A 13,437-nucleotide genomic window follows, 5' to 3' on the forward strand; every position below is an offset into this window, starting at 1 on the left:
TACCGTGCATGGAATTACCACTTTGGGCTATAAAATCCATACATAGCCCACAGAAAGTGCTATACAACAAAGCAAAGAAATTACAAAGTAATCCAGCAGCTCCCTGGCTGCTTTTATAAGCACCTTTCTGTTCCTTTCACATGCAGTGATGTGGTTTATCCATGAATCAGAAAAATGGGAAGGACACAAATGTAAGCGCTGGTGTGGTAAATGGTCTGATAGAGCCTCCAAATAAATTTCTACAGGCCTGAGCCATAAAGGCAGCTAAAAGAGCTTACAACTTCTCAGGTACAACTATGTTTGGTATAAACATATCACTGAGTTCCCTCTAAAGGAAGCCACATTCAAAGTCAGTATCCCGGTTTTCAAATCCTCAATGAGATTAGACCTAATTGTTCGAAACATAAGTGGGGAAGGATGAGGAGATAGAAGCTGAGAGAAAGAATGAAACTAGTGTTTAAGAAAAAATATTCACAGCACATTAGTATCTAGATAATGGCATACAAAATAACATCATATTGCAGAACGAGACAATTGCTCCTCTATCAATTCAGTACAACTACACCTGGAACAACGTGTTCAGTTTTGTCCATCGCGTTATTGGAAGGATGTCAACCACTGGGAGGGAGCTTGGAGAAGTGCACAAGTATGTTTAGGGGGGTGAATATGCTGATTTATATTGAAAGACTAAGAGCTAAATACATGCAGCTGGGTTAAGTGATAATTAGGAGTAGATTGTAAGGGTACATGGTAGCAACCTGAAAACATGTGAAGGACAGAAATGATTTATAATAATACAAGGGAAGAAAACATGGAATAGTAAGATATAAATTAGAACTGTTACACTGAATATCATAAAGAAATTTTGGCCATGCATAAAATGATGCATAAAAAGTTAAACTATGGAAGATTAGTTCCTAGCTCAGTCAGAGCAGAGGACGTGATGTCGACTTTGATTTTAAAAAACAGAGTGCACACAAATATGTGCATAATTATGCATGCAGCTGCTGTATGTAAGAGAGAAATAGAATTCTCAATGCTTCACGTTTCCTCTACCAGATTTTAAATTTTGAGCAGCAAATATGAAATTCTAAAAATTTTGGAGGCTTATATTGAACAAAAAACCCAGAAATCTAAAACTGAGAATGATATGGAATTTAATTTCAAAAGTAAATAAATCAGGAAAGAGGATAGTGGTTATCTGAGTACTTTTTATGTTTTTTAAAAAATCTAAATTATCAGAGAAATTTCAAACATACTAAAGAGATAAAAAAGGTAGAGAAAGAGTCTGCATCAGAATTTAGCCTCACTGTAAACAGTGTACACCAGACTACCACAACAGTTTATCCTTTTATTCTGTAGTATTGTTACTGAAAAATGTGTGACATACCAACACATGATTACAGGAAATAGCTAGCAAAGTGACGTGCCTTTTCTGCAGCATTCCTGAAATTTTGCTAGCAGAGGAAAATAAAGACCAAAGATAATTGCAGAATAATCTGTAAATTTTCTCCATCTCCTCATTTCCATGCCATGAGGAAGAGTGTAATGAGAATATGACAATATGTAAATCAGTAGAATTGGTTGCCTCAAGAATGAAGCTGTAAGATTGTTATGGTCTCTTCTTGAGAAAGGTGCCAGCATTAATGTCTTTTGCATCTTGTGCTAAATTATCCATCCAATAGTTATTGAAATCCATCTCTCCATCTAAGAGTATTCTCCTGATTAAAGTGGCCTAAGTATTACTTTCCAGCCACAGGCATTTATGGGATTAGGAAAAGAAACTTTACAGGGATCCATATAGATTGTCACCAGAGACAGATGGATCAACAGGGATGGTGTGGAGAGGGCAGAAAGGACAGTGACAGGAGTAGGAATCAATGAAAGACAGGTAACTGCCATGTTTCTTAATCTTGTAATGACAGACAATCTGTTTTTATTTTCTTTAGATCATTACTGGGAATATCATCCACACCACATGCACAGTGAGTTTGAGACCTTTGGAGACAATCACTTCACAGAACTGCAGAGTGTACAGCCTCCCCAGCTGCAGCAGCTGTACAGACACATGGAGATTGAACAAATGCATGTCTTGGATTCTGCAATCCCAACTACACACATCGGACTCAACCACCAGGTACGGCTACCTACCCTTACTCACAATTTAGGATGATAGTTAAGGGTAAGGAAAATAACGCATCACGGAATGCATACTCCTATGTGAAAGAGATTGCTGGCGTGAATTACACAAGTTCTTACTGCACAAACACTTGATATAAAACTCTTCATTCTCAGGACAAATGTGGTTTAAACATTCTTTTTATCTGGATAATGAGAAGTCATGTTCCTCAAACTGTGCCTAAAAAGAAAATTGCATTTTGTGGAGGTTTTTGAAATTTCAAAATTTTTGTTTAATTTGGAACAAAAATCAACTGTTTTGAAATTCTGCAGAGGAACTGGACCTGAGAAGCTATGCATTGTCATAGCAAGGGTATCCATGACTACTGGGAAGTATCCTGAGCCTCAAAGTAGTAGGAAAGTTTTAAATATTTCCAAGCAACCCTGACAATTTTACATGACCTGTACAAGAAATGCTAACGAAGACAAGTCACTGGTAATTTTAGCACAGTGAAACTGGCTGAGAACAACCTACTTGTGTTTTTACCTGAAAGTAAGTAAGTCAGCAGCCAAAACACACTGTCTTGTCTCTGCTCAGATTGTACATGAAGCCAATCATCTCCCTGTAAAAAAAGATACTCGATTGTGCAGTAAAGATAGTCACCAAAGTGCCAGTGAATTCTCACTAAAGCTGAAATTATAAGGGGTTCCATCGCACTGCAAAGATACTAAGCAAAGTGGGTGTGGAGATCACTTTTAACTCTTGATCCTGCAAGAATATGCTCAAAGTCATCATTGGGAGCAATAAGAAAGCTGGGTGATCTTGTGCTAAGGAGTTTCTCAAGGCAGGCAAGCTACATAGAATGCGCTGAATACAAGACAGAGTAGGACTGAGGTCAGAGAAAAAAGCGTTTGCCGATTACAGTGCTGCATATAATGGTGCCATTGCTGAAGTTTTGTGAGAGAAACTGCATGCATGGAGTTGTCATTTTGGGCTGCTTTGTTCAAAGCAGACTGAAATTGTGTACAAATACTGTACTAATCAAAACCAAAGAAGGAACAAAATGGAGTGAATAAGTTGACACTGTCAACAGGAAACTGACTAACTGCAAGCTATCAAACTTCTCACCTACTAGTCAGAAAAAAAATCAGGAATAGAATATAAGATGTAGATACAAACAAAGAATTAGGAACAGAAAGTTACAAATATAAAAAATGCTTCATGGAACAGCAGTCTGTGGGAAGCTTCAAGTCGTTTCAGTTGCTCGCTGCAACTGCTGATACATAATGACCGACCGTTACCTCCAACCAAAGGCAAAGAATAAAAATTAGCCCCCTTACGGATGTCTTTGAAAGCACCACCAAAAAACAAGAGAGGATGCTTCTGCTTATCCCACTTCATTCTACTCAGTTACCATCTTTCATTTCAGGACGAAAGGCAGAGAATTAATTTTGTTGCAACTTTTGATAAAGAGCACTGTGCTCTCTCTGCCCCACCCCATAGCAAGCTGCAGAAGATGTTAGTAGGTAGAATTCACCACTGCCCTCCTCTTCCTTACCAGCTGGGGATCTTTGGCTTTTTACTTTAACCTACAGTAGCTCATGCAAGTGGCACTCAGCATGCTCTGAGGTTCAGACTCTCAACCTCAGTCCGAGGCAACACATACTATTATTCAAGGCATTTTCAAAGAAACAGAAGCAGGAAGCAAGCTTTAATCCTCCACTGAATTTGCCAGTTACTAACTGCACCCATGCTTGTCATGCAATATCAGAGTTACAGTTTGCAAATAAAGGAAGAACATGAAAAGATATTTCTCTAATTTTCTGTTGATATCACATTATTTTGTGAAATCAAATTTCAGGCTCAGGCTGTTCTTGGACAAGATTTCTTCAAAAAGTTTTGTTAGCCTGCCAACAGCTGGTCTCATCAAATAATAAATTAAGAAAAGAATAGTCATTCTGAAGGGACAATGAAAGAAAAGGTTGGAAAACTGTGAAGAGCTGTAGAAAGAGGAAAATCACAAATGGATGCCACAGACCCTGAGACAACATCAGAATATGGAAAGTAGCCACCAGTTTCTTAAGCTTTCTCTCTCCAGAGCTGTATTAGTAACCTGGCTCTTTCAAACACACTAGCAGGTCCTCTGCGACTCTGTGTAACATAATTGTGTGACACTCTATGTATTGAGCTACGCTGAGTTTCAGGCATAAAGTAAATGTAAGCGAAAATACAGCAGATAGGGAAGCTTACTCAACTCCCCAGGCTGGTCTCTGCAACTCCCTTTGCTTGTGAGTCTCCATTCCCCCTCCCTCCTCCACAGACCGCTCCCACCGTCCCGCTCCAGCCCCAGAGGAGCGGTTTCCATACTCCCACTCCATTCCCCAGTGCACTCCAGGTTTCCACAACCCTTGCCTCTGCAGGGGCACCAGTCTCTGTTTCCCTGCCCTGTAAGACATTGTCCCACCTTCTCATTCCCCTTCCCCCATGGCAGAGTCTCTCCCTTCCTTCCTACCCCTGAGGCCGCAGCTTTCTTAACTGTAAAAAGCTAAAGGTGACTCTGTGGTAAGGGCTGAAGTTTCGCTCTTGGGGATCTGACAGGAAGCTTACACACACTATTACCCAATCCTGGCCTTCCTGCCAGATCGGCTCCAGCCAATCTGCCAACTCATTAACCGCCAGCTGCTGCACCCCAAAACCAGCCCTTTGCACACTCCTTATTGGGACATTTTAAGCTGGTGCAAAACTCATCTGAAAAGCACCACTCGGCAAAGCCCGACATGGCGTGACTCATGCAGTGAACGCCCACTGCCCGCTTCAGTGCCTGAGGTCCCCTGGGAAGGGAATCGGGCTCAAGGCATCCTTTCTTGGTGGAGGGAAGGAAGAGCAGTTCAAAAGGAGCTCACCTTCCAGGACTATCGATCTGGCCCGTTTCATGAAAACCACATTCTATGTGCTGCTGGGTTTGGGGGATGTTGGTTGGATTTTTTTAACGTAGGGATTTGGTTCTTACTCCCTGCCCCTCAGACCGATCTGTTTCTCATTCTTAAATAAGAAGTTGCAATAATTCATGGCAACTGGTCATGATCCCTAACAAACCAGACTGCAACTGAGAATTTACAGAGCTGAGGTATATTCCACACGGCTCTTGACAAGACCTCTATATAAGGGCAAGAGAATTTAGCACAAAAACTGGCTTGCTAGCTTTGCAGATGAGAAATCCCCATTAATGGGGAATTTTCAGATAGCCACTTAGGAAAAGAGAATGTGAGCCAATATGATGTATCCTTTATCTTAGTGCTAAGGCTATTCCCCTCCTCATGGGGGAAATTCAGGACAGGAAGCTGACAGACCCGTGTAACCCCGTCTCCAGAGTTGGATGCAGTCCTGTAGGGATTCAGTGCTGTCAGAAGGTACTATGCCTGAGAAAGGAAGAGAACAACAGAGCCAAAGCCAGTCAAAGCAGCCATGCTAGGGCAGAACTGTTTAGCTCCTTCAAATTTAAAATAGTAGTTCCAGAAGGTCTGTGTTAGAAAAAAAGTTGTTCTCAAAAGCAGTTTTACACTGGGGATAGGCAACAGGGATGAGAAACTCATTAGGAAGAATGCTAGTTTTCGCGAGGTATGGGGGAAGAGGGGCAATATCACTTACATAGGATATAACGTGGGAAAGTTTTGACTTTCACAACCTTATTCCGCCTTCCCTCTTGTAAAGATGCGTCTTTGTACATGCGTAAGTGTTGACTGTTAGCTGGACATGTTTCTTAATTGCATAGTATTTATTATAAATGTTGACAACTAAGTCACTCAGTATTACCCTAAACAATCTCATATACCTCTTACTTTCTCCCCCCTTTTCTCTGTAACTCTGTCCATGACATTTCCTTTTTTTGTCTTGATGCCCCACTCTCTATCACTACCTCCTCTCTGTACTACTCTTTTCTCCCAAAGGTGTCCTATTTGCCCCGGATGTGCCTACAGTACTCCTCTCCACCGCAGCCCAGTTCTGATGAGGAGGACATAGAGAGGCAGAGCCCCCCATTGGAGGTATCAGATGGGGAGACTGATGGTGTGGACCCTGGGCCTGGAATTATGCATGGAGAAACAGGTCAGTGAAGACAGAGGGACTTCATCAAGCTATGTGCTGAGCAGCTGTTACATTACCATGATGAGAATGAATAAAACTGTACAACTGCACAACTGCTGTGCTAGTATTTTACCCTGCTGCCAAAGCTTCACTTTCCCTGGCTCCTTGCATTCTCCTGTCCTCCAAATATTTTATGACCATAAATGTGCCTATATCTCAAATCTCATTTCTTCACATACTCCCACTTCCTCCTTCTGCCTTGCCTATTCAGCCTTCCTGAATGGAAATGGCTTTTGCCATTTCTACTCCAATTTCCATTAACAGATGGGAAAACCAAGGCAAGAAGGTCAAGGAACTGATTTGTCAAACTATTTAGCTCTGTTTGTTCAGTACCTGAAAGTCACGTTCTGTATAACCTGCCCAAATTAGCTTCAGATTCATTTCAAATTAGCAATGTTTTTCAGTTAGCTTCAAATTAGCAAATTAATTTCAAAACAAGGGTTTGGCCTTTGGAATTCCTCATTCTTGTTTTTTCTTCTTGGTCCATCAATCCACATTATGTCTTCACAGCGTAACACTGTCTATTGTTATAAATGTTGCAAACTGAAGAAGTTACGTGACTGACAAGCTAGCTAAAACAGTTATATGAATTATATACATTCTGCTGTTTCACCAGGAACTACACGCTAATACTAATGCTCCACTGTCTTTCTTCTCTGACTCTCACACAGGCAGCAAGAAAAAGATACGTCTGTATCAGTTCCTTCTGGACCTTCTTCGCAGTGGAGACATGAAGGACAGCATCTGGTGGGTGGACAAGGAAAAAGGTACTTTCCAGTTCTCCTCCAAACACAAAGAAGCATTGGCGCATCGCTGGGGCATCCAGAAAGGCAATCGCAAGAAAATGACCTACCAGAAGATGGCACGGGCTTTGAGAAACTATGGCAAGACAGGGGAGGTCAAGAAAGTCAAGAAGAAGCTGACCTACCAGTTTAGTGGAGAGGTGATGGGAAGGGGGGTCACTGATAGGAAGCATTATCCTCACTGAGGCCATGGGACCCTAAGCAAGAAAAATATTAAGACCTCCTGGCTGGATACCAGCAGAGGAGATGGACGCATCTTTCTCTTTGCTTCCTGTGCCCCCTTCTCTGCCTTTAAACGGCCTTTACCGTCAGATGTTTCTGGTACGAATTCCCTTCTTCAGCATCTGAGAATCCTAAACGTGACAGAATTCTTTGCTTCCATCCTACAAGTTGGACAGAGTTGGGAAATTTAAACAATGTACAAATATATTATTGTCAGGAAAGATTTTTTTTTTTGATTGTATGGTAACTAAAGAATACAGTTGATGAAGTTTTGCCTTCAAAGGTTGTGCTGTGTCATTCACAGTGACACTGCATTAGCTTACAGCTTTCAAACTAGCATTAATACAGGCTCTGCCGCAGCTCTCAAAGCTAGAGAGAAGTTTGCAGATCTTGGAATGATACTCATTCTTTTAAACAGTAATAAAATGTACATATTTAATAAAATTTGATATAATGAAGTTCTGGTGTTTGCATAAATGATTACTTCACAAACAAATCTCATCTGCATTCAGTTATGCAGATACAGCTCCTGTGTGGTACCTGAATAAAAAGCACACTGGGTTATAGGGCCTTATCCATCCATCACTGCTTTTTAATTTACTTAGAAACATCATCAATGCTGTCAAACTAAGTAACAAAGGTAATAGCTGAGATACATTACTGTGAAAGAGACTACAGTACTGAAGTCAATTTTAAAATACATATATATCCGTCATTATTTTTTCCTGTGCAAATGAAGCCCTGCCAGTTGAATAATTTCTATTCACTTATACCAAGAATGGCATTTATAGCTCTATCCGGTTTAGAACATAACATGTTCTTCTGTGGTTTCACTCATTTTCCTGCTCCTGTTCTTTCCTCTTGCTTGCTTACCTCCACAGTGATATCTTGATTTTAGCTTATGAACCTTTCTGGGAAATAAGTTGCATTTAATCATGTCTTTGCAGAATTCTAGTACAAAAGGTTTTCAAGCTTTTAACTGTGGATTTTTGTTCCCCGCTGTAAAATAATTAATAGTAACTAATAACAACTGCATCGTAGAGATTACACTCAAAATGCAAAGTAAAAGATAATTCAACACCTGAGATACCATGGTAAAGTTACCAAGTACATCTAAACACAGAAAAGAAAACCAAAGTCAACCAACACTAAGAAAGTTAGCATTTTAACTTTTAACATTATTTAACGTATCTCAACTGTGTTCAAGCACTCAGAAATCAGGAAATATCATCATGACTCTTCCAAAATAGATGAGGTGAAATGAGATAGGACTAGAGTGAAGAGAAGGGTTTTGTTTAACGATATTAAAATGTAGTAGAACGTGCCAAATATGACAGTTTGGAAGTCATAACTAAGTAACATAAGTAACTAACTTGAAGCTTTTCAGAGCTTGCTCCTCACTGAAACCGGAAATAGTTGAAAGTGATGAGCTTCTTACAGACCTGAGTTCTCAAAATTATATCTAAATGTAGTCAGTTTTATCCACACTAACAATCTTGCTGTGGAAGTGAAAAGTCTGGTGACATCACTGGGCTACAGTGTCTCCTTGGAGACAAACAGAAAGAAGCTCCTGCTTAAAAAAAATCACAATGTAGTACTTCCCAATTCTTCTTCCCAGTTCATGAACGCGATAAATACATCAATCAATGCCAGAAATCAACTGAGAGTTAAAAGCAGGCGAGGGCTTCGGATCTTTCTCTATCCAAGACAAGAATAATAAATAGAGATTATCTTTCAGTCTTATAAAAAATCTTGCAACCCAACTTTTAGTTACTGTCCTTTGAGGATCATGTATAGTCAAATATTTTTTATTCAATTAGGGTTAGGATATGTCAAAGCTATAAAACAACTTACGAAGAGATTTGGTTTCAAAAATGTACTGTAAGGATTTACTTCCTACAGGGCACAATGCAATACTCACTAAATTAGACTTGCATAAACTCCATCTGCATCCATATTGCAACTGGAATGCTGAATGGAAGCTGAAGGCACTGCAGGTAGCTCTCAGAAGAGTAGAACAACACTCAACACTGACATAATTGGGGTTTCTTCAATGCTGAGCTAGAAATGCAGGTCTTTTCTCTTTGGTACTGATCTCCACCACTGACTTGCTATTAGAAAAAGACATTCGCCCTCATCAGACTTGCAGACTTGGTATTCAAGAAAACTAGAGGATTAATTCCTCTCTTCATAAAAATATCTTTATCACAAACACAGCTTGAAAAGCAGAACTGATCATTCTCTGACACTATAATTTGAAGGAGAAGGATCATTTCCTCTTGCAGGAAAACTATGATGATTAAAAAGAGCTAACTGGTGAGCTAGTTGTGGAGATGTTTAGGATATCACAAAAGCCATTTCAAGCTTGTCAAAAAGCCTTCTTAGATCTCAGAGACCTAGTTTTCCATTTTCCTAGCACATCTTGCATATAAAACAATTAGATGCTGGAGAAATAATATAAAACTAAAATAAACATTCAAACAGAAACAACAAGAATCTTTAAATGAGTGATTTGAGCACTGTGCATTACTATAAAATATTATTTTAGAGCACCTACTTGTGCTTGAATTGAAGAATTTGCATTTTACACTGGTTTTGGCCACAAGGAACACGGAAATGGAAATGGAAGAATCTGAGGAAAAATATTTCTGGGGACAGCATTATTTATAATAAAAAATTTTTAAAAATACTATTGAATATACTTTAACAAGCATGTCTAAAATTTTCTTTATCTCCAAAGTTGAAATCTTTTTCTCTTCCTCTTGTTAATGCTTTGAAATACTGTTTCTAAAAATATTCACTCCCCATCTGTTTCTGGTTAGGTTTTTCATCTGTGGCATAAAGAGTCTGAATAATCATGTGTTGCAGCTGTGAAGGAGACCAAATGATGATGCTTCTCCGCCACAGTACCGTTTGTATCCCATCCAATCAAACTGGTCTGGATAGTAGGCTGTCTAATCAAGCTGAATTATCACCATTCAGTTGCATATGCAAGCAGAAGCTCTTTGGCTTTTTTAGAGAAAAATACCAAAATTAATGTGACAAAATCACTGGTTCAGGAAAATTACAGAGAAGCAAGCATTCCATTTTCTCTGAAAGTGGCCAAGTACCAGACAGGCAGATGTGCTGGAAAAAGGTAGGTCAGGTCATTATCTGGAGAGATGACCCATGATTAGCACAAGTTTATTGGAACATTTTGCAGCCCACTGCTGTTAGATATCATCAATCCTCTTTCAAAGCAAACATTAATACTACAGCTGGATATTCAACTTACATATGACCTTTGCAGCCTGCTTTAAAAAAAAAAAAACACCTTTATTAGTTGCTGACTAGTCCCTAACCAATTCTTATGGAAATATATTATTCAGAAAATTATTGCTGAGCTAAATCCAAAATACTAAACTTCCTACCATATTTTAGACTCCCTGCAGCCACACATCAGAGGTGTAGAAAGTAGAAAAATTGCACAGGCTGTGCTGAGGGATAATTGCTTATAATAATTTACAGAGATAGCATATATTTTTTAATTCCACCCAGTCAAAGAGAGTTTTAGACATTTATAGATCTGAGCTGCTACTCACCTACATCAGACAGAACTGTAGTTAAAGGTGCTATCATTTGTTTTTGCCTGACAGTCCACATTTATTGAATCCCCCAAACTTCCAGAAACTACATATATAGATATCCTAATATATTTACTGGTTTTTTGTCTCCTCCTTCACTAAATTTTATCTCCATAGCCTCATTTCAAGATCCATACACTGCCAGAGTCTTATAATCTGTATTTGTCTTCATTTTCAATTACAACAGGGTTTATGCTCTGTACTTTGCTAGGGTTTTTTTTGCCTCAGTAAACCTTCTGCCTCAGTTTACTTCTTATATTTGTACCCCTTAATCTCTTTTTCTTTCTTCCATTTCTTTCCAGTTTTTTTCTCCCTCATTCAAATCTCTGCACAACAAAAGTCACTTCATAATAATCAAGCTTAATTCAAACTATAGTGCCAACTTCATAACAAGCACATACATCACATGACAGTTCAATTCAGTTTATTTATTCTATTTGCTCTAATTTTGCTTATACTCTAACTGCACATTGTAAATTCATAGCAGAGACTTTATCGTTGATAACAATACAATACGTCATTTTTCTTTGACAAAGCCCAGAACAGTATCTTCTCCATGGGAATCCCACTCTTGTGTATTTAAAATGCATGGATCACTGCTAGAAAAGACTATGATATGACCCAGAGTACAGCACTCTGTGGGTACCAGTTCCAAGAATTTGGATTTATTTCTAACTTATTTTGTGTGTTAACTTGCTATCTCACCACCTTTCCTTGTTCTAAGCAATACTCAAACCAGATTTACATAATTTTGTATACCCGTATACCTAAAACACTAAAAATGTAAAGCTGGTAATAAACAAAGCTACTGTGATGAGCCCACTAATCTCATACTACAGTCAAGTAGGCAAAGAGCTTTGCTCTTTGAAGCAACTGTAACATAGCTAAAACTTCACCAAGTTTCACCTTTCCTCTCTAACAGATTTGCATGTTGCAATTCAGTTGGTTCAGTTGAGTCTGTGGTATGAGGGAGGTCTGTATATAACCCAAGTCATCAGAGTCCTACTCCAAGAGCTGGGGAATGTGAACTTCTTCCAAAGAACATGAAAACAGCAGTAGGCTGCAGATATTCTTTCTCATTTTTTCACTCATAACTCATCTGTGTCTGCTTTAGCCCCATTTATTTCCTCTCACAACACCTCGCATCACCACACAGGAGCTCAGAGTAACTTAGGTTGGAAGGGACCTCTGGAGGTCACCTCGTCCAACCCCCTACTCAAAGCAGGCCAATTAGATCAGGTTTCTCAGGGCAACTTTCTTTCCATTCTCTGTTTCTTTCCATTCTCTCCACTTGTACAGCCACATCCCCCTTCTTCATGCCTTCAGTTCCCCCCAGTGTTACTTTTTACTATTGGGGAGTCAAAGCAGTACGTGAGAATGAGCAGAGCAGTCTATGGACAGGAGGAGAATGAGGATGTGGTAGAGCAGATAAGGTTTAGCAGGAGGTAGTGGAGGAGAAGGAAGGGTGGGAGGAGGTGTTGGGGAGACCAAGGTTATGCAAAGGATTGGGGAAGCGGCTTTGTGGTAGGAAGGAATGCAGTTTCTGTGCTTTAAGGGCTCCCTCTGAGCTTTTGTTTTAACTCCCCAGCAGCAGAGCAGCAGTACTCTTGGTATGAGAAGCCCTTTGACCACTGACGCCTGTGTGCAGAATGCTCCGACGCCTCTGCCTTATGCAAAGTGAAGAATGTTTGGGTGCTGAGTTGGGCATTTGCGTATACAAATCAGTTTGGGTTTCTTGTACATTTAACTAACTAATTTTCTGAGTTTTGAGTGTTTGCTTTCAGAAACATAATTCTAGAATTCTTCTTTAGACATTCCCCCTTCCACTTTTTCCCACCCACCAACACTCTGTACTCTGTTCCTTTCTCAGCCAGTCCCAGCTGTCCACTCCCAGCTCTTCATTCAGCTTTTCTTCCACGTCTAGGCTCAGCCACCAGACGCCTCCATATTTAGTAGATCCCAGCTGCTTTATTCTCAATATCAGGTTTCAACTTTTGCCCAGCTATTTCTTCCTCTCAGACCAACTCTTCTCACATGTGCCTCCAGTCAGCTTCTCTTTATGCGAAAGGTTCTCAGTTCCAATATATTTGTTCAGCCATTCATAGTTTTCCCATCCCACATCCTCTTACAGTTTCAATCCTATCACCTGCTGACTCCCAGTTCTCTTCCCTCCCTCCCGTTTGTACCCCAGCTCCCCATTCAATATTCTTGTCCTTTGAGGATCTATTTAAAACCCCTCCCACAACCTCTAGCCTCAATTTTCTTCTCCCCACCCATACCCTTCAATCACATATTTTTATTTCCTTGTCCCACTCTACTTGGTGCGTTCCCTTCTCTCTCTGAAGGTCTAATTCTTTGCCCCCGCAGCTCTCCCCTCCATTTTGTATGCACCCGAGGGAGGTGCTATTTGGAGCACAGGACATACATGCTGTTTGTTCTTAGTTCAAGGGTGTGGATTCAGCCCAAGACCCACAGTAGCCCAGAGACAAACAGAGAAAAAATTCTGCTGACCCCTGCACTGGACCAA

The 13,437-nt window shown here is 40.0% G+C and overlaps 1 protein-coding gene across 2 annotated transcripts in view; it reads left to right on the top strand.

The window, feature by feature from the left end:
• The window catches only part of SPI1 (Spi-1 proto-oncogene), a 55,604-nt gene extending 47,902 nt beyond the window's left edge, over positions 1–7,702 (top strand). For both annotated transcript variants that reach the window (XM_075502611.1, XM_075502610.1), the window contains 3 exons: positions 1,950–2,137; positions 6,067–6,223; positions 6,934–7,702. In XM_075502611.1, the coding sequence (XP_075358726.1) occupies positions 1,950–2,137; positions 6,067–6,223; positions 6,934–7,250 (662 nt within the window). In that variant the 3' untranslated portion in view covers positions 7,251–7,702. The remainder of the gene's footprint in view (positions 1–1,949; positions 2,138–6,066; positions 6,224–6,933) is intronic.
• The last annotated feature ends 5,735 nt before the right edge of the window (positions 7,703–13,437 follow it).

Source organism: Mycteria americana, chromosome 5 (genome assembly GCF_035582795.1).
Source record: "Mycteria americana isolate JAX WOST 10 ecotype Jacksonville Zoo and Gardens chromosome 5, USCA_MyAme_1.0, whole genome shotgun sequence".
Lineage (NCBI taxonomy): Eukaryota > Metazoa > Chordata > Aves > Ciconiiformes > Ciconiidae > Mycteria > Mycteria americana.